Here is a 26,282-nt window from a genome sequence, read left to right as displayed (position 1 = left end):
CGGAATCATATGACAATTTTCAGATCCAGGTCTGCAAGCTCTAAACGAAGGAACCAACTTTGAAGAAAACAACTTGCATAGGCAGTTCCAAACTTTGATCTACGACTTTTACATTGAAAATTTTGCGCTAAAATTATTAAGTATAAAAGTTAACTTATTTACCTTTCATAATTGGCAAATTAGGAGGATTCAAAAATATGTCGACCTGGACAATACGCAAGTAGAAGGACGTTGTCAAAGAACCGGGAACTTCTGAGGTGTTCATCGTTGCACCTCGATCGACCTGATTTCTCCCCATCTAAGGTTCTGATATCTCCATGCACACGTGAAATCAATAACAGACATAATTGACTTTCTACCATGTCCCCCTTTAAACTTGTTTTCTGATTCCCCTTATGGAGAACTATTTTTTATGAACAGTCCCTCTTCGTATCCCCAACAGCTTAGTTGTGCGATAACTACACATAGGTTCTTCGACTGAACCGAACACTTGCTTCTTTTATTCATAATAACAAAATATTGCTGACTTGTACGGACATGAGAAATTGATTAATAAGGCGACTGATTAATAAGGCGACAGCGACCTGCACGACAAGACAAGCAGCGCGCTCAATTCTGGCCTTCGAGATTGCCGCGCCAGTTTCGAATCTCAGAGCGTGGCCTCTGCGATTAAGTGCATCGCGGCCGGTGCCGATCGTGGAGGCCACGCTCAGTGTCAGGCTTCAATCTCTACTTCAGAGATGGCGCTTTATAACCTCTCCCTTCGAAAGGTTGCGGTGGCGTCACTGAAGACGTCAAGATGCGTCACTGCTGACGCCTTCACATCCCTCTCTCTCTCCTGAGACTCCTCAGCATGTCAATGCAAGGTCCATGATCCATTGTCTTCGTTTTCGCCTTTAGACGCGATGGAACGCGAAAACTGCGGGACACTCCCATCATGTCAGATATGAAAGTGGTCCGAGTATGCATTTGAGAGCTCGGAGAGCATGCGGGGCGGCGAAAACCGCTGCTTTGAGAGAGCAAGGAGGTAGGAGTGAGAGAGAGACGCAGCTTTCTCTCTTCCCCTGCTGACTGCAGCGTCGCCGTGCCCCTGCGGCCAACCCCGCGGATAGAAAAACACGAGAGAGAACGCGAAAACACGAAGGCGAGAGCGGACAAGAAGGCCGAGAGAGCCCTCACTTACCCTCACTAGTTAACAAAAATGTAAAAGAGAGGAACAAAAAAATGTCGCGCGTAGCTCAGCAGTACGCCGCCGCTGCCGAGTCCGTTGCTGCCGCCGTTGCGACCGCAGTGCCCGCTTCTTCGTCGCGAGGGCTTTGCCGGCGGACCGCGAGCGCTCGGTCTGTTGTGTGACGAGCCTTCGGCTTGCCTTCGGTACGACGGGTGTTCTCTACCTTCATGAACGATGAGAGTCGGCATGCGTCGCCGTGTTCATCTCAAAGGAAAAGACCTAGCAACAGCAGCGAACTCGGTGAGTAGGCTCCGCAGCTTCGGTGAGCTACTGAGTCGGCGGCGCAAGGCGTACGTAGCGCTTCAACCCCAAAAGCCGGCGGGATTAGGTCTAGCGCAGGGTGCGGGATCATTCGCGTAGATCGTAAACTCGCTGATGAAGGTTGATCCAGTCGCGGAGCTGGTAGCTCGATCTTGTTCGGATTCGCGTCGTACGTAACGTCGATGTCGGCGCTGAACCGAATTCCGAAGTCAGCGTTCGCGGAGCTGAAGATACTTTGTAACTGTAGCCGCGTCAGCGAGATGCGTTTTTAGCTACAGTGCGAAAACGTTTGGGAGCGGTACATCGCGACTTACGACATTCGTGCACTTTCGGGCTGGTTTCGAAACGACTGCGTGGTAGCTTTTGAAAGACGTTGGTCTTAGCTTTCGCTTCGACTCGCACTCGAGCTCAGCTCAGGGTATTTATCGTGACTGTGAACCCACTGTGTGAAGTGTTACGCGCCTGGAGAGTCTGGAAAACTGCAGAGAAAAAGATGCTGTACTGCGGCGCAGTTTCCGTAGAACATGCGAAATTTCGCTGCGTCTGAGGACTTTTTTTTTACATTTTTTTTCTCAGCCCGATATTGGCCCGTCGGCGCTGCCAGACGGTGAAAGGACGCTTATCGCGGGCAAAACAAAGCGGGGAAATGTGTTTGCGTCCGAGTCAAAGTCTGTGGGAGCGTTGTCGCGCCCGAAGCCATTGCTGCCGTGCCGATGCACGGGTCGTTTGTTTTTACAAGAAGCGCGGGGAAAGACCACAGCTACAGGTCAAGTACGTCCGGCCTCGCTGAAGACGACCGTGCTCTGTACGATATATTCCATCTATTCCTCAGAGCGATGCCTTAGGAAGTGTCATCCATTTTACATGCCAGGGAAACGAATGAACAAATGAAACTGAGGAAAAATTCAAAGCGGTAGAAGTTGAAACCACATTAAAGGAAAGACAACTTCTATTTGTTCACAAGGGTAGAAACTTGGGCGAGTCGGTAACGGTGATCGCCTGTGTTGTCTGTCTTTCTCTGTCCCTTTGTCCCGTTTTGCGCTACTCTCACTTTCCATGGTTCTATTTGTTCTCCAACGTGTTCTAATATTGTTTAATTCAGTTCATTATCGGTTCAGTAATTTGTTCCCTGTTTAGGGTCTGTGTTCTGTACCGATATCGTTGTCACTCACTGATACGAATATTTAGCATGTTGTCCGCCTTGTAGTACGTATACAGGCGCTGTTTCCACTGATGTTATCTAGGCGATCACGTGATAAAATCGGCGCTAGAGGCGTATTGGTAATTTTGTTGTTTTTCTTGAGTTACGTCATCTTGTTCGCGCGCATAGTTTGACATGAACACCGGTCACGCGTTGTGGAAAAGAAAAAGCTCATGCTCTCAAAAACAACACGAAAACCCGCCGCGGTGGCTCAGTGGTTAGGGTGCTCGACTTCTGATCCAGAGTTCCCGGGTTCGAACCCGACCGCGGCGGCTGCGTTTTTATGGAGGAAAAACGCTAAGGCGCCCGTGTGCTGTGCGATGTCAGCGCACGTTAAAGATCCCCAGGTGGTCGAAATTATTCCGGAGTCCTCCACTACGGCACCTCTTTCTTCCTTTCTTCTTTCACTCCCTCCTTTATCCCTTCCCTTACGGCGCGGTTCAGGTGTCCAACGATATATGAGACAGATACGGCGACATTTCCTTTCCCCTCAAAACCAATTATTAAAGAAGGAGAAATACAAACTGGCACGATGAATTACTTGATATCAGGCCCACGTTGGTATTTTGGAGGTATATGGAAAATTTCATAGTCGAGGAGGACACATGTGTTCTTGAGGAGTGTCGGCACTACGTTTTCGTATGCGAAAGCTTCGCGTCATCACATGAGACGCCCATGACTGTTCTTCAGTCTCTGGCTATTTATGCTGCGCACTTCGTTGTTTGTGGGAGAGACTCGGTAGCAGCAGGGAACGACGCCAACCTGTCCTTCAACGGGATTGTTTCCATGAAACGCCTCTTGTGTATTGCGATTGGTCGCTCAAAAGGCGGATTGCCTCGCTTGTGCGTGGGTTTGTGGCTGTGTACAAGTGCTTTTTATGCGTGCATGTATCGCGTCGTACTCAATCGCTGTCATCTCGTGTCACACGAAGCCTAACTAACAATATCAGGAGATGGCGTAATGGTGAACAGCTGTCAGCTGCCACAGAACAGGGTTAATTGGAGGGTTATGCAAGAAGCTTTTTGTCCTGGATTAGGCGTACTTATGCTGATGATGATGGCTAGTCGAATGCCCATTTCGCACGTGACGTGCCAAGGGAATTCAGGCTTCAGGACGTTGCTGTCGTTTGTAGTCGAGGGTCTCACGGAATCCCCTCTGGTAGGGATGGTACATGATATTAGTAAGTCGCACCGACCAAAAATTATGACGGAATGACGTTTCGGCTCCCACACGGGAGCCTTGTCGGTTATACAAGGTCCATGAGTTTCGGAAGCAAACTGTGCTGTAAGAAAAAAAAGAGCTTTCTTGAAGTTATAGTCACTCACTGGCACAATACGCGTTGTGATTCGTAATGGACATCGTACACTTTGTTATGAAAAGAAAGGTGATGTCGAACGTTTCACGCCTGTCTCTTCAGAAGCGGAAGTATGACGACTTGGCGAGAAAATAATGAATATGTGACGATCGCTGTTACGCTAGCCGAAGCAAAATTTAGCCGCAAGAGACGGTGGTTGCGGTGAATCCAGTTGAGATCACTATATGCCTGCATTATATGCATATACTTGTGTAGAGTAAAGCGACAACCAAGTCAAGCGAATCGATTCGATCGCAGTTTAAGCATGTTCTGTAACAGCACGTTCTCCCCTAATTATGTGCTAGGTTTCTACTTTAAGCCACCATTTGAAGATCAGTGGTGAGCCTTACAGTAAGCTCCCGTGGACCCAGTGATCAAGGACTCATGGTTCGTCGGCAGGTTGTATTACGACAGGCAGCACTTGTTTCGCGAGCTGTCAGTGAATACTTTCCAAGTATGAGTAATTAGCCATCCAGGGGCGTATTTATGGGAAGGGCGGGGGGGGGGGGGGGTGTTCAGCGAAAAGTTTTGCATAGGAAAATCATGTTGAACCCCGCCTCCTTTTTTTTTCTTTCAGAGGAAAATGCCCAATAAATACATAAATGCATGGTTCAAATGCGCCTGCCTCATGCCTGTAAATCCCCCCCCCCCCCCCCCTCACCCAATTGCCTCCTCCTAGAGTGACCCATAAATACTCTCCTGAAGCCATACTTGATGCTGGTGTTTCCTAAGCGGCATTTTCGTGGACGAATCCGCCTTGCTTTATACTCCTGCAACTTCGAATAAATAGGGTGGGAAGAAAAATTACATAATTTGGTTGTTGAGTGCCAGCTGTAGGCGTTCCCTTTTATATTGGACAGGGCTGTACACACGGTCGACCGCCCGCGCTGATGTGGGAAGATTTCGTTCTTGGAGAAACTCGGGAACGAGAGTGGATGGATGGATGGATGGAAGGTAGGAGCGTCCCCTTTGAAACGGGGCAGTGGTAGTTGCCACTATGCTGAGTTTTTTTCCCTTTATTTTTGTTGAACTCTGTTGTGAGTTGTTAATAAATTCGCCATTTTCTTTAAAATACGTCTTCCTGCACTTAAAAACCTATGTAACCTCTCTGCTTTTGTGCCACCGATCTTCGAATCGCTTTTTGCTAATTTCAGCCGCAGATTTATTCACATGACTGTTGTTATCTCTAAACCCTAAGGCCTCAGGAAGAGTGACTGTGCCTGCATCGACATCGGGATGGATACCATCACATTTTAGGATGAGGTGTTTTATTGTTTCTGCAGATTTACCACACAGCACATGTGTCATCTTCTTCGTTAAATTTCTTTTTGTAGCTGCGCGTTCTAAGTCTGAATGACGTTGCGAGCGACCCCTTGCGGCGGATTCCGCGAACAGACCCCCCCCCCCCCCCCCTCCCGAGTTCCTCGTATGGCGGAAGAAGGGGGGTCATGCAGCTCTATCCGTCGCTCTCTCTCTCTCTCATCCCCTTTCCCTCTCCCGCCCTTTTACTACCACCGCCTTCGTGACAAACGTCAGCCGGACACGCCAGCCGCATGCACTAACTGTCAGCTGCTGCTTTTGCCCGCTCCGCGAAGGCCCCTCAGCGTAGTGTTCCTTAGCGCGCGTAGCAGTCTGGGCCACATAGCCAGCTTCTCGCTGGCAGCAGTTTCGGTTCTTTGTAATGGCGGTATGCGGCTGTCCGGTTGGAGCCGGTGGATGGCTCTCCGAAACACCTTAAATACTCTAACGCATGCAGCGACAGCTACGACACTACTAGCTGTTGATATAACGTCGGCATTTCGCTGCAGCTGTACGCTGTGGCCTTAAGACTTTTGACGAAGACTGTACGCACTTCCAAAATTTCGTCCTTAGCTGACCTCACAGTGGAGAAGAATGTAAGACTGCGGTAAATTTATTGAAGAAATTATCGCTGAAGTGTAGTGTAAATTGGCAAGTTATAGGCTAATTCCTGAAGGATTCAGCTGCGCTAAAACGCTTGGGCATGTACAGTCAAACAATATGGCAGCAGATTTCAAAGTCATTCAGTCGGCTGCTCTTGTGTAAGGGTACGTCAGACGATAGTGCAAATTGTTTCGCTAAAAGAGGTAGTTGATAATAATAATAATAATAATAATTGGTTTTTGGGGAAAGGAAATGGCGCAGTATCTGGCTCATATTTCGTCGGACACCTGAACCGCGCCGTATGGGAAGGGATAAGGGAGGGAGTGAAAGAAGAAAGGAAGACAGAGATGCCGTAGTGGAGGGCTCCGGAATAATTTCGACCACCTGGGGATATTTGACGTGCACTGACATCGCACAGCACACGGGCGCCTTAGCGTTTTTCCCCCATAAAAACGCAGCCGCCGCGGTCGGGTTCGAACACGGGAACTCCGGATCAGCAGTCGAGCGCCCTAACCACTGAGCCACCGCGGCGGCCGGGTAAAAGGTAGTTGGCAAAGGTGAAGATTTCCTCGATAGGCATACAGGATTTTCATTGAGAGATCAATTCAGAAGGACAGAGAAAATGTGCTGTGATCCGCCACAAATCGCAAGCACAATCTGTAGATATACATTTCAGCTGTGACCTACTGCGGGGCAGGCGGATGTGGGGGGAGGGGGGGGGGGGGGTATCACGTTTGCTTCTTCGTGGTATGTCCATTATTTCGTTATACAACAAGATCGAACCCCACATTTTATGCCGCATATGTAAGTCGTGCATACCTGCTATTCTTACCTTAAATGCTTGACAATTTCCGGAGTTACGAAATACCGACCGGTCTCCAGAGATTCCCTGAAAATGTGAACGCGCTTTGCGTGAAGCTCGACACCGCGAAATTTCTATAAGTTGGCTTTAAATGTTTGCGCCGGACGGGTTTTTGCGGTACATCGCCTGCTATAGTTCTTGCTTGGTGTTACGCGACGTTTGCCAGCGACCATGGACGCTTTCTTCAGAAGCGCTATCGATTTATAACCAGACGGGAAATCCTATCTCGATAGGAGGCATGGCCGCGGGTGTGCACCATATGCGTGAGTTAAGGATTGTCGCCCATGCGCAGTGGCTCTTCGCTGCACAACCTCGCCATGCAGGGATGATGTGCTAATGCGATTTGTTTCCTGTAGTTAATGTCCTTTGTTGCTCCCCAACGCAGCAGCCAGGGCTTCGTGCGGCGCTTCGAGCCACTCCCCGTTCCTAAATTAGAGAGTTTTAGCTAGCATAACTCATACCGCCAGCCATTGTAGCCTTAACAGTGGTAGCTCAATAGCTTCACAGCGGCAGGTGTTCCCGCAGCCGACCTGCACCTGGCGCATTATCACAGACGGCTGACGTTACGCGCTATGTTCTAAAACTTATCCCCTCCTACTTTTAGCTTTGCGCGTACCACGGCCCGCCACTGCTCACGCACTGATTGGTCCCGACGCGTCAGGCGGGCGCGCTGTTGACGGCAAGGTGGCGCCATCTGGCGCCATTAGGGCGCTCTGCGCGTGTGGAGTGACAAGGCGCGCTACGCGCTATGCTAAAGAAATGCCGGGCAGTACCGTAATTGGGCATGCCCCCCCCCCCCCCCCCACCTCACAGCACACTCAAAGTATGCTAAACTTATCTACTATCTGCGCATGCGCGCTGTGTCTGCGCATAGCTAATCGCCCGATGATACAGCGGTAATCGGTGACGCTGTGCTAAGACTCCTTATCGCGTGCATTAGCCGTTTGAATGCTCGCACCTCCGCGCGTGGCGCGCCTGTTTCTTGCACGTGTAGGTCGCGGTGGCCTCGACACGCGCTTAGCACTCTCGACGCGTGCGCGCCGTGTTCGTCGAGCACCTGGGAAACAGGGGAGGAGGCAGGCAGCCGGTCATTGAGGAGCACGGGCGACGCCGCGCACGTGTTGTATAGAACAACAACGGGCTATTTATGTCGCACGCGTTGAAACGAGGAAGAGCGTTGAGGATCGAGAATTGAGTGATCCGATCCGGTCGTGTTTGAACGTGAGCTCCGACTGCTTATTTGGGCGGGATGGCGAGAGAGGAATGGTTGGGAGGGAGGTCGGACGAGAGGTGAAGCGATCGGCAGTCATGTACTATTTGTGCAGTACATCCGATCTCCATGATACGCACGCCCTCACACCAGCGCGTGTGTCTGACCTATTTTGGCTCCCCCGTGGTCTCTCTCTCTCTCCCCCCCCCACGCCCTTTCCCCCTGGCCGCTGCTCTCTCATTTATAGCTGCGCTGTGACGCTTGGTGTCGCGCGCGTGGCTAATTGTGTTGTCATCGGCAGGGGGCGTCGTCCTGTCTTGTCTCCCCCGCGAAACGGGGTCACTCATCGACATGGTGAGCAGCGTTTTATACGGCTACGTTGCCGGTGCTGCAAAAGTAGAGAATTTTGCCGGTTAAAACATTAGTCTATGCCGTTGTCATTGCCGCCATCTTTGTGGGGGTTGTGCACCGCAAGCGTACCGCGATGTGTACAGTCGCACCCCGTTAATATGGACGGCTCGAACTATGGAAGTATTTCTGGGGACCTAACTTTGTTTTAACGTATTGACGCCTCGTTAATACGGAAACTCGCTGTCCGGACAGTGGACCAGGTGAAAATGCACGGAGCTAGCCCATTGGGGGCCCTTGTATTTTTGTCCCGTTAGTATATGGATAGCGATGGGAAGAGAATCCCGAGTGTCCCTACCAGACGTTCCACCCTTTATATGTTGAGTGCAGAACACCAGCGAAAGGCAGTGCGAATGTGCGAACGCCCTTAGTAGTGACCGCTTTGTGTGCGCGTGGTTTTATGCTTTACAGTGACAAGGTGACCGGTCAATGCGCCTAGCCATATGCTACGTTGCATGAACGTCAACGGAAAACAATCGTCTCGGGGTGTTACGTTGAAAACCACCTTCAGCACCTGTCAACCGAGTGGGTGTTACGTTGAAAACCACATTCAGCACCTGTCAACCGAGTGGGTGTTGCGTTGAAAACCACATTCAGCACCTGTCAACCGAGTGGGTGTTGCGTTGAAAACCACATTCAGCACCTGTCAGCCGAGTGGGTGTTACGTTGAAAACCACATTCAGCACCTGTCAGCCGAGTGGGTGTTACGTTGAAAACCACATTCAGCACCTGTCAACCGAGTGGGTGTTACGTTGAAAACCACATTCAGCACCTGTCAGTCGAGTGGGCACAGAGTTCTTGGGACGTGGACAGTCGTAGTAGGAAATAGTTCATCGCACTAGGAGGCGCCATCGCCCGTCTCATCGACCACTAGGCTTTTCAAACGTGCTTCAACCTGCACCGCTCGATGTTAAGGCGACCAGATTAAGGCACCTGGAAGTTCCAAGATTGCCCGATTTCCACTTCACCGCCTGCCAACTGTACACAGAAGCGTGTATAATCATAAAATGTTTTTTTTTTATTTTCTCAAAATACATATTTTTTCTTTATAATAATAATTGGTTTTAGAGGAAAGGAAATGGCGCAGTATCTGTCTCATATATCGTTAGACACCTGAACCACGCCGCAAGGGAAGGGATAAAGGAGGGAGTGAAAGTAGAGAGGAAGAAGAGGTGCCGTAGTGGACGGCTCCGGAATAATTTCGACCTCCTGGGGATCTTTAACGTACACTGACATCGCACAGCATACGGGCGCCTTAGCGATATTTTTTTCTTCGTGATTCGTTATTAGGGACGACTCGCTTTACGGATAATTTTGCTCGGTAATCGAAGCGTCCATATTAACCGAAGCACGACTGCATACCTTTGAGTGCCCCGTGTGCTGCAGAGGAAAGAAGTGAACTTTTGTTGAAACCGGGAACATTTAAAACCAGCTTTTTATTCTTTGTGTTTATAGTTTCCTGCTTATAATATGGAGGGGGAATTTGATTTCCCAGCCATTAAATATAGAAGGTATGTTTTCAGGCAGTTGTGCAAAAGACAACCGCTTCTTCTTTATACTTCCATCTCCTCGTTGGATCTCGAAATGCGGTATTCGCATTCGAAATCGAACCGAATGCTTCCTCTCCTCTTTGGGTCCGGCAGTCGGAGCAAACACCGCACAATAATAGCCTGCGCGTCATCGAAGAAAAACGAAGGTATTATGTTTCGCCTTTTATAACATTCGTATCTTTAGCTAAAGTGCAGTTTGTGTTACAGGCACCTAGACAGAGCTCGCTGAGCCGGTTCCGCCGCTTTTCCCTCCAGGTAATTTTCAGACTCTGTGCTTAGGTCGAATTTCCATTCGAAGTTTTGCAACTGGATAGATTGATAGTTATTCAACAGTTTGCCTTGTGAGAAACCCTATTTCCAGGGCCTCTGTACAGTAGTAGTTTTTTTTTTTAGTCCCGGTGTAGTTGTTTTTGTCTTGTGTGACGAAAATTAGCTGGTCTGCCGAAATTATCGCTACAGCCAGACGCACATCCGAAGGCAGGGGGATATGTTCTCATCCTGAATTCGCAATTTTATTTTAATTAATGTGACAGCGTTAGAGGTCCCTTTCACGATACAAGCCGGAATCTGTCCGTCCGTGTCACGAAGAAGCAGGTGGCAATGAAATTCATTAAAAAAATTTGGCAAAGACACTTGAAGACGGCTTACGTGTGTGGGCATCATTGTAAGTTTTCTTTCCAGCCAGGACAATGCTGTTGATTTTATGCTGACTACTGTAACCGGATAACAGCTCTGCTATATGTATTTTTTTATTTTCTTTATTGTATTGTATTGTATTTTCTTTATTTCTTTACTGTATTGCTGTCAAAGTGGGGGCCCGTGGCCTTGTCGAGCTGTCAAACGGCAGCTTTTACTACGGGTCCCCGCCATCATCTGTACCATGGTGGCAAATAAATTTGAATTTGACATAGGCGTGCACAGGTAACTCTGTAAAGGGCGGAGGGGGGGTGGCAACGTTCATGGTTGTGCTTCTTGAAGTCTTTTGTGTAGCAGGGAACAATAAGGGACAAAATTTGCGCCCATTTCCTCGTACCATTTCGGGGAGGGGGGCACTGCCCCCCCCCCCCCCCCCCCCGCCCTATAACCCCCTCTGTGCACGTCTAGGCGTCTGGGAATGCGAAAGCATTACTGTCCCTGGGTACACAACACACCATCACTCACCATGCGGAACTCTAAAATTATGCGTCTAATGCAAAGGGTATAGGACTGCCGGCATTGTGCTTGATGGCGCAGTAGTGAAGAACGAACCGCTCAGTCCGCATTATATGTTGCCGCCAGAGCGTTGCACATTATGCTGACCGCGAATGTACATTTAGTGTCCAAGCCATATGAGGTTCGTGCGAGTTCGTTTCGCACCTTGCCTCGCCGGTAAGACCGGACGCTCGTTAGGAGCAACGTAGAGAACCCCGAGGAAAAAAGAGCGGGGGGGGGGGGGGGGGGCGAATCCGTTGTAACGTGGTGCCTTAGCACGCGCATGCGGACGCACACCGGAAGCGGCCACCGGAAGTCGACCGGGGGGGCGCCGTGCAGTCATCGCACGGTGGTGGTCTTGTTCCCCGGAGTTTCTGCGCACGTCGTTTCTTCATGTTTACGCGAGGAGTAAGACGCGTGTAGGAACGCCCTCTTCACGGTGATCTTTCTCCCTCTCTCCCACTTCCTCCTCCCACTTCCGCTGGCCTACCTGCGTGACGGAACGGAGCACACCTGCGCCGCGGCCTTTTGAGAGCGAAGGAAAAAAGCACGACATGGTGCTGCCGTCTAGCGGTCATGCGCGTCGTCTGCGGTGCAGGGAGCGATGTGCACCGGGTTGAGACGGGACCTCACTCCCCCATAAAGGCGGGTGGGTGGGGGGGGGGGGGGGGGGGCTGAACTGCAGCCGTAAAATTGCTCCTTGGGTGTCTGATGAGGATTGCTGGTCACTGGCCAAAGTCAAAAGATGAAAAAGACGTTTCCGGAGCACTACCGCTCACGAAACGTCTTTTTCATCTTTTGACTTTCCATCCAGTGACCAGCAATCCTCATCACCATGATTCCTGACCAAACGGTATGCCGTCAAGCCCTTGACTACATCCTTGGGTGCCTGTTGCATTAGTGAGTATGTATAAGTAACCCATTTGGCTGATAAATCTACTCCTCTCAAGAACTGCCCTGAGCAGTTCTTGGTTTGATTTGGTTTGGTTTATGGCGGTTTAACGTCCCAAAGCGACTCAGGCTATGAGAGACGCCGTAGTGAAGGGCTCCGGAGATTTCGACCACCTGGGGTTCTTTAACATGCAATGACATGCTTACACGGGCCTCTAGAATTTCGCCTCCATCGAAGTTCGACCGCCGCGGCCGGGATCGAACCCGCGACTTTCGGGCCAGCTGCCGAGCGCCGTAACCACTCAGCCGCCACGGCGGCTGAGAGCAGTTCTTGGACTAAACTTCCGTTACCATCCCTCGGTGGACACCCAAACCGCCCCGTACGGGAAAGGATAAAGAAGGGAGTGACGAAATGAGGAGACGCCGTAGTGGTGCGCACTCTAAACAGAAAGGAGTAAAGAGGAAGCGAGCGGTCCTCTAACGCACTCCCTTTTTATAAAAGAGAGTACCAGAGGACAGCTTACTTCCATTTTACTCCCATATGGGCGTATTCGGGTTAGAGTGTGGGTGCCTTATTAATATCGATCGACCGATATCGACCGACAGATTCTCCTGCACACGGGCGCCTTTCGCAGTTCGCCTCCTTCGAAACGCAGCGGCCGGGGCTCGATCCCACGACCTCGTGCTTGGCAGCCGAACGCCGTAACCATGGTGTTCTTTAGAAGCCGTCGTCTCGGTTTGGTCAGCTGACTAATGTCGGCTAGGGCGTATTGTCACGTGGTTGCGACGGTGCCGTGGATAACAGCAGAACAAGCTGGTGTGGCAGTGAAGCGAACTCTTTATTAGGCCAACATTTGCCCGCAGGGAATGGGGCACACTACTCGGAGATGGCAGTGATAGCACTGAATGGTCATCGAAGATCATGGGCCTAATTACGGAATAATAATAATAATAATAATAATAATAATAATAATAATAATAATAATAATAATAATAATAATAATAATAATAATAATAATAATAATTGGTTTTTGGGGAAAGGAAATGGCGCAGTATCTGTCTCATATATCGTTGGACACCTGAACCGCGCCGTAATGGAAGGGATAAAGGAGAGAGTGAAAGAAGAAAGGAAGAAAGAGGTGCCGTAGTGGAGGTCTCCGGAATAATTTCGACCACCCGGGGATCTTTAACGTGCACTGACATCGCACAGCACACGGGCGCCTTAGCGTTCTGCCTCCATAAAAACGCAGCCGCCGCGGCCGGGTTCGAACCCGGGAACAGGCCTTATTACGGAACGATCATGATCTCAAAAGAGTCACAAGACGGTAACGAAGCCTCGCTCCTATTGGTCTGCAAGGAGCGGCGGATATAGTGACCAATAGGAGCGGGCGTGATGAATTCGTTTGTGACAGGTTTGTGATTTGATTATTCCTTAATTCGGCTCCAGAATGCCCACCGCCGACAGCGACTTCGTTTGCCACTCGTGGTATACCGAAATTCCCCAACCCCTGTATAATTGTCGAAGGAGTCGTCCACGTTTAAGACGACGACTATCTCGGTCGGTCTCAATCGAGGGCTATAGGAACAGGTGTGCAGTAGTGCAGTGAAGGCGCGTTTGTGTGCTACGAACAGCGCGGGGAGACGCGGCCGTTTGCTTAGGACGGCGCTTTGCATGGAATGGTCTGCGCTGCAGTCACACGGGAGCCTCTTACGACCGTTGTGTATTTGTTTTTGTTAAGAGAGCCGTTCTGCAGAAAATCCGGCGTCGTCGAACCCATACACTCCCGCATAAAAAGCGGACGTTCAGAATTACTTAGGCCACCGCCGCGGTCGTTTCCATGTGGCTGCGCCGTCGACTCGAACATCGGAGAGACGCTGGGAGGTTGATGGAAAGAGGTGCAAGCAAATACCCATCGGGGCACCGGCAATGACCTATTCCGCCCACCGGAAACGGACTCGGCTCGTGCCTGTTCCTTCTTTCCACCTCCCTCTCTTCTCTGGGGTTGTGTGTGCGTGCTTAAGTGTTAGCCCCCCCCCCCCCCCCTACACACACACACACACACACTCACATCCCCATACCGCGGGCTCGTACACACAAGCACACACACCTTGGAGGGCCAGCCCACAGCGCCTGGCTGTTGTCCGTGGGCTCCTGGAACGATGTGCGTCAGCCATCACCGCCGACGCAACCGCGGGGTGTAGCGTCACCGAAGTGTGTTTCTTTTTAGTTCCTTTCAACCTGGCCGCCGAAGCGTGCGGGAAAGAAAACCACTCTGCGTCTCTTCTTATCGATGCTTGATCTTTTTCGCCTTCGTGTTGTTTTGAGCGCGCGCATATGTCAAACGATATTTTGTCTTTGCCCTCGCAACGGAGGAGTGTGCATGCGAGGAGCGGTTTCCTGTGCGTCGGCAGGCACTGGAGGCCTGAAAGGAGGGAGGGAGGGGGGAGGGGTGCGGTGAAACGTGCGCTGTGTGTGTAGACACACTTAGCTGGGAAGGATTTCCACTCGTTGCTTGGTCTTTTACCTTTATTTTACCACCCGCGTTGCGTGTAGATTTCCGCTCGCATGACTCTCGCCTCGTTATAGATATCCGCGCAGCACCGTTGCAGCTTTTGGAGTGCCGTATTATCCTTCGGCATCCGCGCAGACACACCCCTGTCGACTGGACAGTGCGTCTAGCTCGGTATTACCTAAATTTATCGCCATTTGCCCTTTCTGTCACTGCATTAGCACCTTGTTTCCACCCTTGAATGTTTCTCCCACTACGTCTGTGACTTATCACTGCTTTCCTGGTGGTGCTAGTGGTTGAGGGGAAATGTGCTGACTTGCAAACTTTTTATTTTTTTAACAATGGAAACAAGCGTCCTTTCATATGCATTGTGGGTACTGCTGTGTGATTCCTACGTACTGTCCCTTCCGCTTCCGTTTCTTTACACCTTCCCATTATGCTGCATGCATGCCAAAGCACCTGCTCTTTGGACTGTTTTGAGCAGGTGCAGGGAGCTCGCGCTACTGCTTCCACCGTGCTTGCGCCAGCCGCACAGAGCAGTCCAGCGAGCAATATGGCGACACCGAGGGAGCGCGGCGTTCGTGACTTATAGTTTCGTTTTTCGCGTCTTAGCGCCAATTGTTATTGCGTTTCACGAATGACGTCCCCAACTGCTTTGGGAATACAAGAAATGGTTTAGTGGTAAACACATTTTTAGGGCACTAGAAGTGCGTCAAAATCGGCACACAACATGCTGAAAACGGTTTTAGAAAACAAATTCTCTCTCGAAGCGGATGCATGGTCCACAAAATCGTCGTTAGTGACCATTTTAGGGAATTCTAGATCACCTGAAGCTTCATAATTATGTGTGCCGGGGCTCTCCCGTTTATTCTGGATGTACAGCTGCCCTCATACGTTCATGGAGCGCGACGTACAGATGAAAAAAAAATAATTTTCTTACAAAAAATGAAAATGAAAGTTGGTTTTTGGGGAAAGAAAATGGCGCAGTATCTGTCTCTCATATCGGCGGACACCTGAAGCGCGCCGTAAGAGAAGGGATAAAGGAGGGAATGAAAGAAGACAGGAAGAAAGAGGTGCCGTAGTGGAGGGCTCCGGAATAATTTCGACCACCTGAGGATCTTTAAACCCGCCGCGGTGGCTCAGTGGTTAGGGCGCTTGGCTACTGATCCGGAGTTCCCGGGTTCGAACTCGGCCGCGGCGGCTGCATTTTTATGGAGGCAAAACGCTAAGGCGCCCGTGTGCTGTGCGATGTCAGTGCACGTTAAAGATCCCCAGGTGGTCGAAATTATTCCGGAGCCCTCCACTACGGCACATCTTTCTTCCTTTTTTTCACTCCCTCCTTTATTCCTTAGCTTACGGCGCGGTTCAGGTGTCCAACGACATGAGACAGATACTGCGCCATTTCCTTCCTCAAAAACCAATTAAAAAGATCCTTAACGTTGGACACCTGAACCACGCCGTAAGGGAAGGGATAAAGGAGGAAATGAAAGAAAGGAAGAAAGATGTGCCGTAGTGGAGGGCTCCGGAATAATATCGACCACCTGGGGATCTTTAACGTGCACTGACATCGCACAGCACACGGGCGCCTTGGCGTTCTGCCTCCATAAAAATGCAGCCGCCGCGGTCGGGTTCAAACCCGGGAACTCCGGATCAGTAGCCGAGCGCTCTAACCACTGAGCCACCGCGGCTATTATTATATCTCTAACGTGCACTGACACCATGATTTAATTTGTATCCGAGGTTTAATTCTGCGGTGTTTAATTTTCAGAACCAAAATTCTGTTGCACGTTAGAAGTTTTGGCCGTGGAGAACAAGCCGCGGTAACTTGAAGGTTGGACCCATCCGCTGATCTGTGTTGCCCCGCAGATGATGATTTTCGCACCTCTGAAGCCGCCCGACGTCGTATGGGCCTTCGGACAGTCCGTACGATAAAGATCCGCAGTGATTGCTGAGCGAATCGTGCGTTGTCGGTGAATCTTGGTGCCCGGACCGTGAGCTCTACGCTTGGCGCTGTAAACTCCGACGCACATTGCACTCGGCTGTGGCATCTCTGTAATGCATTCGCTGCCCGACCTGCCTCTAGACCATTTGGCAGGCTCGGCCCAGAGACGCGGCAGCAACAGCCCAGAAAGACGGACACCTGCAAACCATGGACTCTTTGATGGCACTCCTGTAATCTGATGCTGGGTACTCTCGACATGCGGGGGAAAGCCAGACACCGAGGAACGGCCTGTTTGTTTATGGGACTTTGTGAAAACTAATAACACCTCTACCATATTTAGATCTGAGTTATCTAACGTCTGATAAAACTACACAGAGGATGAAGCGGCAAGTGCCCCTCAAAGGAATCCCTGTAACCAATGGCGTCGGCCGATTGTCATGACGTCGCGGTTAACGTTTTGCACCTGCCATGATAGCTAGCAGGTGCATCCTAATTACAGGGGCACAACTTCATAGAGCTCTTTGATCTTACCGGTTGCATTAAACTACGTACCCTTGTTGAAATCCAGCGGCCTGTGTGGGGCACAAAACTCGAAGGTTGTAGCAGACTGTCACGCCACCTTCGGCGTTGAGACTAACTGCTTAAATTATTTATTGGTACAGTGCAATAAAAAGAACAATAATTAAATAAAATTAACTTTTTTATTTTTAGTTCTAGGGCGCATGGTTATATTGCGAAATTGAAGGCCGTCGAAATTGCAAGTGAGCACAGGTTTTGAAATTTCATAATCGGCATCATGCCTCAACCCGCCGCGGTGGCTCAGTGGTTAGGGCGCTCGACTACTGAGCCGGAGTTCCCGGGTTCGAACCCGACCGCGGCGGCTGCGTTTTTATGGAGGAAAAACGCTAAGGCGCCCGTGTGCTGTGCGATGTCAGTGCACGTTAAAGATCCCCAGGTGGTCGAAATTAATCCGGAGCCGTCCACTACGGCACCTATTTCTTCCTTCTTTCACTCCCTCCCTTATCCCTTCCCGTACGGCGCAGTTCAGGTGTCCAACGATATATGAGACAGATACTGCGCCATTTCCTTTCCCCCCAAAAACCAATTATTATTATTATTATCATGCCTCAAGACTTGGAAAAAGCTCTTTTGAGATAGCTTCAAGTTGGCTTTCCCACATTGCATATTGAGAAAATGGGCGTTCTTTGAATCAAATGCAGGCGCTGTTTACATCTTTTGGGATATAGATCGGTAATGTTGGCGTGATACCTTTGGCGACACCACATGCACCGACGCCATTTTATGAATATGAAGCGCGTGAAAGCCGACTTAACGTGCTGCCAAAACGCATATATACTAAGCCCCATATCTCGAAATATGATGCTGATTCAGAAATTTTATAATCTAGGTTTGGGTTCTGTGTCAAAGGCCCTCAATTTCCTCATATAGTCTCGTGTCCTAAAACCAATAATTAAAAAGTTGATCAGTTTATTTTAGTTTACTCGTATTTTCGTTCCATTCTATTTCATAAATAATATGCCCCATGCCATAGAACCAACCTGCGCAGACGTATCTTTCGCGTCTTTTCACCGAAAAATCTGTATTGAATCATTTGAAACACCCTGTACATAAATTGAGAAGTCGCAAATTTTTACCAAATTAGTGATTTTATCTGCCGCGTACCTCATTAACTGAATTGGTCGCGCATGCATTTGTTTTGCAGATGTTCGGGTCCTTGAGGCAGAAACTTGGTTAGCCGAGACCTGTAGCTTTTGAAACGCACGCAGCTGTGAGTGCAGACATGGGCAGCTGTGTGTCAGCCCTATCAAGCGTCGGCGGGGACAGGAGTCGCCGGGAGCGCGTTTTCCAGGTAAGCTCCCCAATCGGCACTGAAACACCTTTGGACATCCTGGGGACGTTCAGGATGTCCGCAGGACGTCCTAGGAAGGTTAACAGCCCATTGGGTCTTGCTTCTGCTGAAGCGGGGCGCCGTGTGGCAGCTCCACCGAAAAGTGCATGGCGTTGGGCTTGTTTGCTCTAAATACTGGAGGAAAAAGTGGTGCGGGCGTATAGAAATATTGCCAGTCTTATCTCAGTTCTTAGTCCGACCTTTAGATATTGAGTCGTCCAGTGTAATTCAGTTAAGCTGCATATCGGAGGCGGCATATTAGTGTGAAAGCACTACTTACCATGGTCTCATCTAAGAATCTGGTGTGAAGCTTCGGAGTAACTCTGGTAAGCTCGGGTTAGTTCGGAGGAATGTCACGCCAGCTTCAGCCAATGGGAGGAGCGCGTCACGCCAGCTGCGGCTGAGTGGAGAGGGGTTGCGGACATGAAGAGCGAGAAACGTGGTTGTGTGCCTAACCCTACCACTTTTTTTTTTTCGGGTTCAGGTGTGGAACCTGGATGAGCAGGGCATGGAGGTAAGCCCGGGCAAGATGGAGGTGAACGCCACGGACCTGGTGCTGTACCAGCGGGGCCGACCTCCCGTCCGCTGGCCCCTGCGCGGCCTGCGCCGATACGGCTTCGACGCGCAGCTCTTCTCCTTCGAGAGCGGCCGCCGTTGCCCCACGGGCTCGGGCATCTACGCCTTCAAGTGCCACCGGGCCGAGGGACTGTTCAATGCCCTGCAGGTATGCCCAGAATTATAGTTGCTGGGCTAGTTTGTACATGTTGCGTAGGAGGATTCTGGCACTAAGGGGAACACGTACACTTGATCAGTGCAGTGGTAGGGCACTCGACTTGCATCCTTTTTATTTTTATTAATTTATTTATTTGTACATACCAGCCCATTGGCTCTCACTGGATCGTCATGGCTGCAGTAGCATAACGGGCGGCTGCCATATTGGTCCCGCCTCTTTTTTGTTTGGGTCAGTAGCTGTCAAATCTCTGTCGAAAACAAAAGAGACCGGAAAGATGTGTTTTTTTTCTCATCATCTGAACGCAGGAGTGCATCCAGAATTCGGGCGCTGCGTCGGCCATGACTACAACCATCAGCAGTTCGGCCACGGGCACCGAACAGCCTGCTCCTCAGGCTCCAGTCAGCGTACCGATTACACAGCGGAGCGACATTATTTTCCCGCCTCCGGTCAACAATGGCCCCACAGTGGATGCGTCAGGCTACCTCGAGCCCATCGCCCTGGGGTCGTTGCGACCTCCTACAGCGCAGTCTACCGCTGCCACGACGCCAACCGTGACCTCGCAGACACTGCCGGGCTCACAGCAGCACCAGCTGCAGCATTCCTACGTCAACTCATGCGGCCAGTGTGGCCAACCCCACCCACCTCCCTGCGTCGACATCAACACCAACTATGCCAAGCTGGACGATCTGCTCCGGCAGGAGGCAGTTGTAAAGCAGAGGGACAGCAACCACTTCTATGTCAACGTCAGCCCGATGCCGCTGGGGCAGCCGCAGCAGCAACAACAGCACCAACCAACACCAGCGCCGCCACCACTGCAGACGCACTCATACGCAAACCTCAGCTGCCCGGCTTCTCCCGAGCGTGCAGGCGCGTCCTCCAGCAACGGTTTGGCGGTGGACGAAGTGAACTACGTGGTGCTCGACCTCGATCACCAGAGTGACTCGAGCACGAGCGCCGTGTCCCCCGTGGCGACGGCAGCACCGACAGTAGCCACAGCAGCCTCAGGGGGCGCCACTGTCTCAGGAACCGGCGCCAGCCTGACGCCGGGCTCGCAGCCTACGTCACCCCTGCGCACTCCCGAGGGCTACGCCACCATTGACTTTGACAGGACGGCCGCGCTGTCCAACTCGGCGAACCCGAGTGTGCATCACCATGATGACAGCGTGCGGAAGACACGTCACAACAGCAACGCTGTGCCGGTGCTGTGTTGAGCACCCTGTATGGGCGGTTCGTGTCTGTGTAGGTAGTGTGACAACTTGCACATCCACTTGAAACAGTGATTTGGCTGCAGTCCTGATGGACTCTCTTGTAAGTGGCGCCTTCATGTGGACCTTGACCAGTGCAGAGAATTTGAAGGTATGAGGTGACAAGTGCTGCCACTTCTAGATGGCAGATGCAGCAGCGTTGTCCTGGCAGCTGATTTCTGAAAGTACCTGTCGTGAGCCATCTATCATTCTTCAAGAGTAGTATTTGTGTAAAGTTTCATGCTTGATAGCAATGCACGATGTTTTGAAGTGGTGCTGAAAATGATCTGCACAATATGCGAATCGATCATTCTCTGGTCATGGAGAAGGAGCCCTGCGCCAACAGTGATAGGCTGACACTTTCAAGAGCAATTGTTTGGCTGAGAGATTTGTTAGGTTATGCATTACACTCTGTCTCTACTTTGTTTAAGTGCATTAGAAGCTTGCTGAAAACAAGTTTCAGCCAAATACTTTTTACTTTTACATGCCGGCTTCTATTCTGAAATCTTCCTTCTGCTGTTCCCAGAGGTGCCCTGCTCTAGTGAATCATAGAGAAGGAGATGCAATTATTTGGTCTAGGTGGTTTATAATTTGTTATGAACATAGCAGAAAGGCTCAAATGCATGGTAAGAGCTAAAAATAAAGATAATTTAATGACTTGCACAGGGCTTCCATAAATTTAGAATATGCTTCAATCCACTTTATGTGCATCTGCATAGATATGAGATGTATACTGAAAAATATGACTCTTTCCTTTACATTGTTCTGGTAATTGCACTCACAAAAATATTTCTGGATAAGATCAATACTTGGTTTGTCTATGCTTTGCTTTGAAACTTCAAATGCTACATGGTTCAGCCTACAGTTCTGATCACTTAAAATCTAAATGTCAATCATAACACTAGAAACAGTGTCTAAATAGTTGTGTTAGTTAAATGCCAGTTCAAAGCTAAGAAATATCAAATGGCTGTTGTAGTGGAAGAGGCTGTGCACATGTTGCTATAAAAGTGGGATTGCTTTATAGGCAAGCCTGATTGTCTTCAATGTGACATATTATTATAAAAATAGCTACATGTAACGTTCATGTCCCTGTCATGTAACCTAGGAGTAGCAATGCCAAAGCATCGCAAGCTTCTTGGGTCAAAGGATGATGATGGCTCACAGTGACCTAACAGCTGATGGCATATCGAGAGGAATTAGGTGCAGCGTGAGTGTGACCATGAAAAGGAAGGAAAAAATGTGTGTCTTGCATTTTGCATTTAACATTTGTGTGTCTTCCATAGATTTGTTCTTTTCCTTTGAACAGATGCTGTCAAATATTACTTGACCTGTGAGACCTGTATAATACATTATACAGCATTTGAGTCTCTTATGCTGAACTCCAAGCTTAAAGTTAATTGCAAATGAAGACACCCATGCCCTTCTGTTTGGTAAAAACCTGTCCAGCTTACCTTTGCATGGCTATGGTTGTACTAATGCTGTGCGATCTCATGCAGTGTTACCTATCCTTTTTTTATTTAAATGCCTATGTCTTGCAATTTTAAAGTTTGTGTACCTTGGTGATGGTATGTACTGCTTCCCAAGGGATTGTTTTATTTATTAATGTGTCAGGCATTACAGTTTCTACTTCCAAAGTGCCCTCATAATTGACCATTAGATTTATCTTGAGCACATTTTATTACGAGCTACTCATTTCAGCCGGAATTCTTCACAGGGCAGACGGATGGGTGAGCCGCGTAAACCAAAGCAGCAAGCTCTAGTTTTGTTTTTTGAGATGTTATTGGGCCAGTTTTTATCACATTAGTAGTCATAAAAAATTTCTAGTCTCGCAGTAATACGTTCACAATGCCATCTTCATCAATGTTTCTTAAATTCCTTTGCTATTTATGGACTGCTAACAGGCCTTTATAAGGGTATGGTGCCACGTGTTACCTTTTAAAAGGACACTAGACAAATTGTAAGTGGCCTATATTATTAATAGATACAGTGCGACAGTGCCAGTGTGTATTTTGCTGCCAGACAGGCAGTGTAAGCATAAGGAGTCACAGAATTGATTTTTACTAAGAATACAAGTTGAGTGCAGGTTTTCTCATTACCATATCTCTTGAGGTTACTGCATATAGTTTTTTGGGCTAGTTAGATACACTGTTTGACTGGAATTGTTGTAGCACAGGAAAATGAACTGTCATATGTCAGATATACAGCCATTTCTTCAAAAAGTGTTTAAAACTGTGCATGAATTTAATCCACTCATGTACTGTTTCCTGTGTATAATAAGCTGAATAGAAACTTGTTAAGGCTCTTCAGCTTAAAGTCTTGCTACAGGACAGTGTTGTTTCATGCAGTCATTGTGCCTAGCCATCAGGGGTAGGCTCAGATCAACTAAAGTCATTGCTTAAGAGAACATTTGTCCCAGCTGCTGACCAAAGATCATATGGTGCTAGTCTGTCCCACCAGTTGCATTTTATGGGCATTTTTCGCAAGCTTACTGCAGGAAAGCGGTGATCAGTTGGTTTAGGCAAAGCTTATTGCAGTTTTGTACTCGAAGCTGTTGTGTGTGATGATGATCTCATAAAGTGTTCCTTGTTTTTGCTATCTTTTTTATTAGGTGTTGTTATATGTAGTAGTCATGGTTACACCAATGAAGAATATAGCACCATGAACTTGTATGCAGCAAACTATGATAACATATATGGTCATGAGATACTTAGCTGTGTCTGTGACCATTCTGCATACCACATTGTTCTGAGTTCACATGTTCACTCCATGTTTTTTGTGAGAGCATCATTTCAAGCTTATTTCGTGCAGCTGTTGACAAAACTTTTTTTATACCTTGAAGTTCATCCGAGTAACGAAGTTTAGCATGACAGGTGATCATCCAGCAAAAATCACAAAGCAGCTCCGATAGGCAGCTGCAACTAAAATGAAGCTGTTAAAATTCAAGGACTTAAGTCAAAGTGATAACACATACAGTGTCAAGTTGAGGTCTGTTCAGCATAACACTGTGAATTAAGGTTCTTTTAGTTTTCGGCATGGTTTTCACAGGGTGAGCACTCATGTCTGACTTTTGCATTGCATCTAGTTAGCTGTTTATGCGATAAGGATGCGTAGGTTACGACATATGGCTTACTTCGATGCAGCTGAAGCAATTATCAGAAGTAAAGTTTAGCTGCTACTTTTACAGGCAGCTCGCTTAAAATTTGAAGTAGGCTTTTGCACAGGACAAAGCCTGTGGCTTCTTCACATCACATCTCATGCCTCGCCTGCGTAGGCACACTGGGTATTTTGAGTCTCTACAGCTGTTGTCTCATGTGCTTGGTAGTCATAATGGCACGAGCAGTTGCATGTGCAGTTGCTATAGTGAGGAAAACTTGAGTATTGCATTCAATGTGACACTTTTGCGCAGCATGAAAGATTACACTGTAAAAATGCCTATACAAATACAAGATATTCTAATGACTTGGATGTTACCAAGAGCTCTATGGTACATTAACATGTAATGGCGAAGTCAGTGTGTTAGCATATTATGAAAGAAACCAAAGACACAATTGTTTTGTAGAATATCGTATATATTATAGCTAAAAACTTTCTCGTGTGCATCACGTGAATGGTGATTCACATATATCCTGTTGCCGTTTTCTTTTACATACAGTGCAACGTGCATGGTTTGCATAATGTTGTGTTTCATGCCAAGAGCACTGGTGCAGCTAAACGATCAACGCTTATGTCCAGGAAATACAATGAAGCCACGCTTCTATGGCAGTAAGCTTCCATGTTATATGTAATTGTTCAGTCTCACAAAAGTGTTGTTTCTCTTGGGCTCATTTATAAGCTCATGCATGTGTAAGCAAGTGCATATAAAGCCTAATTGTTGTCACAAGATCATATGTCACAAGACCTAAGCTAATGCCAAAGACCACTTCAGTATGTGTTTGAAGCATGTTCAGGTAGCATGTTGTTCAGGTGCTCGAATTTGGGTGCTTTTAATCTGCAGTCATTGTGCCGTTACTTTGCACATGTGTACCTTAGTGGTGCTAGTTTTAAGCTTGAGTCACCGCACAGCTTCAGAAGGCGCACTTTGATTACGCTGTACAGACGTTGAGGCCCCTACTGTTCAAAGTATCTCTTTATTTGATAAGAATATTAAGGGTGTTGCTACATGTAGATGTTGATAAAGTGAGCGTGCTCTGTTTTGAAGTAGTTAGGTTTGGATCTTGCTGTTTTATCAGTTTACTGGTATTCTGCACTATGGACTACTTGTTTGCATATGCAGGAGCAGAGATGATTGCAGATGCTGACACTTGGTCTTACTATCAGCAGTGTTGTGCAGATGCATGTTTTGCCATCTGCTTTATTGGAGCTCTGCAGGCAGATTGAATTGTACAGATTTTGAGCTTTCATGTGGTTGGCTGTGTGCGTGTTGTGTATGTGCATGTCCATTGTACAGTATATCAGTGTTGCTCTTGTGAGTAATTAAGCATTTCTTCCGTACGCCTACAGCGGGGAAAATGTTGACCAGTACCTTACTTAATAATGTGCCTCTGAATGTGCAGCACTTGTGAGTTGATTAACAGAGTCAAATTGTTATTAATGGTGACCTCATATGTGAATGTGAGCCTCTGCTAAACTCCTTGGTCAGGCAGTGTGTTAGCAGTGTTATAGTGTGGCATTCTTCTCACTGTGTCGGGATTCTCTGGTGTTGATTACCAAGCATTGGAATGTTTTGCCAATGCATCGAAGTGTCACATATACACAAGTGATTAAATGGGGGGCTACCAACCAGATATAACAGTGTAACTATTCTAGGCACCCATGATGGGTAGTGGCCGTCAAGTGAGTGGTGATAGAGAATTGTTCCTGTAGAACCATCCAGGATGAGCATATATATACTTGGTACAAGTCTGAAGCATCTGATGATGCACTGGGGCTCCGCTAAGATTTCTGTGCGTGTGCAGCGACTGAGCCTGTAAGCCTGTACTGGGTGATTTTTTTTCCTTGGATCAATTTATGACATCAGCACAGTACTTAATGCCAACCCGGCACATGTTGCCTGATTGTGAATGCTGTAAAGACAAAAGATCATATATGGAACACAATATCGTTGAGTGCATGTTGCCGTAATAAAGTGAGCGTGGCTGCCGAGTGTTGCATCATGTGGAGTGACCAATATACACCTTGGGCAGTAATGGCAGCTTTGGCAACGAGTTACAATTGAATGCGTGTTCAAGCACGGTTGAGTTCACCGTGAGCATTGTGGTCTACGCTATTCTGCGTATATCTGTGGATGAAAGGTTGCGCTGTAAAATTTGATATAATGATGAAGGATCGTGTAGGAGTGCAGTCCTGAGCATATTGGCATGCAGAAAATTTTAAGTGAATGATGAGCATTAACCTCGTTCGGAGCTGCAGCGCAGTCTCGTTAATTTGAACTCACTTAAATCAAACACTTCTGATTCATTCAAACTAATATTTCGTTCCTGTCTGTATTACACATGTTAAAGGGAGTCCTGTTGGACCTCCCCTTTGGTCCCATTAGAGTTTTGATTAGTGAGCTTAGTTGTCAGAATCATAACGGCGCTATTATGCATGTGGTAAGGTTTTGCTGCATTCCAATGCTTGGTATATATACAGCAGTGAGCCGTGCACTTTTGCTTTGGCAGCTGTAATCATCGTCGCTATGTCAAGCGCCTGCTAAACAAAATGCCAAAGAGAAAACAGAGTATATATATATATATGTGTGTACCCGGCAATCCTGAGAGTTGACTACTATTTATGGAGAAAAAGGCAAAATAAAATATCTTATGATTCACCTTGTTGTGTTGCTTGCGTTTGAGTTTGACCATGTCCTCCCTTGCATTTGTTTATGCCAGCACACGAGAAGCA

At 48.4% G+C, this 26,282-nt stretch overlaps 1 protein-coding gene and 1 non-coding gene across 2 annotated transcripts; both read left to right on the top strand.

The window, feature by feature from the left end:
• Window positions 1-1,098: 1,098 nt before the first annotated feature.
• Window positions 1,099-26,208, top strand: LOC144104443 (uncharacterized). The gene is made up of 4 exons (XM_077637442.1): window positions 1,099-1,471; window positions 18,237-18,383; window positions 18,907-19,146; window positions 19,461-26,208. The coding sequence occupies exons 2-4, from the start codon at window positions 18,315-18,317 to the stop codon at window positions 20,364-20,366; spliced, it is 1,215 nt and encodes a 404-aa protein (XP_077493568.1). The 5' UTR covers window positions 1,099-1,471; window positions 18,237-18,314; the 3' UTR covers window positions 20,367-26,208.
• TRNAR-UCU (transfer RNA arginine (anticodon UCU)) lies at window positions 2,894-2,965 on the top strand. Its single transcript has one exon. It is a non-coding gene; the product is annotated as a tRNA-Arg (tRNA).
• Window positions 26,209-26,282: the final 74 nt, after the last annotated feature.

The sequence above is a fragment of the Amblyomma americanum genome, chromosome 9 (genome assembly GCF_052857255.1).
Source record: "Amblyomma americanum isolate KBUSLIRL-KWMA chromosome 9, ASM5285725v1, whole genome shotgun sequence".
Lineage (NCBI taxonomy): Eukaryota > Metazoa > Arthropoda > Arachnida > Ixodida > Ixodidae > Amblyomma > Amblyomma americanum.
This window is presented reverse-complemented; position numbering and strand designations above follow the sequence as displayed.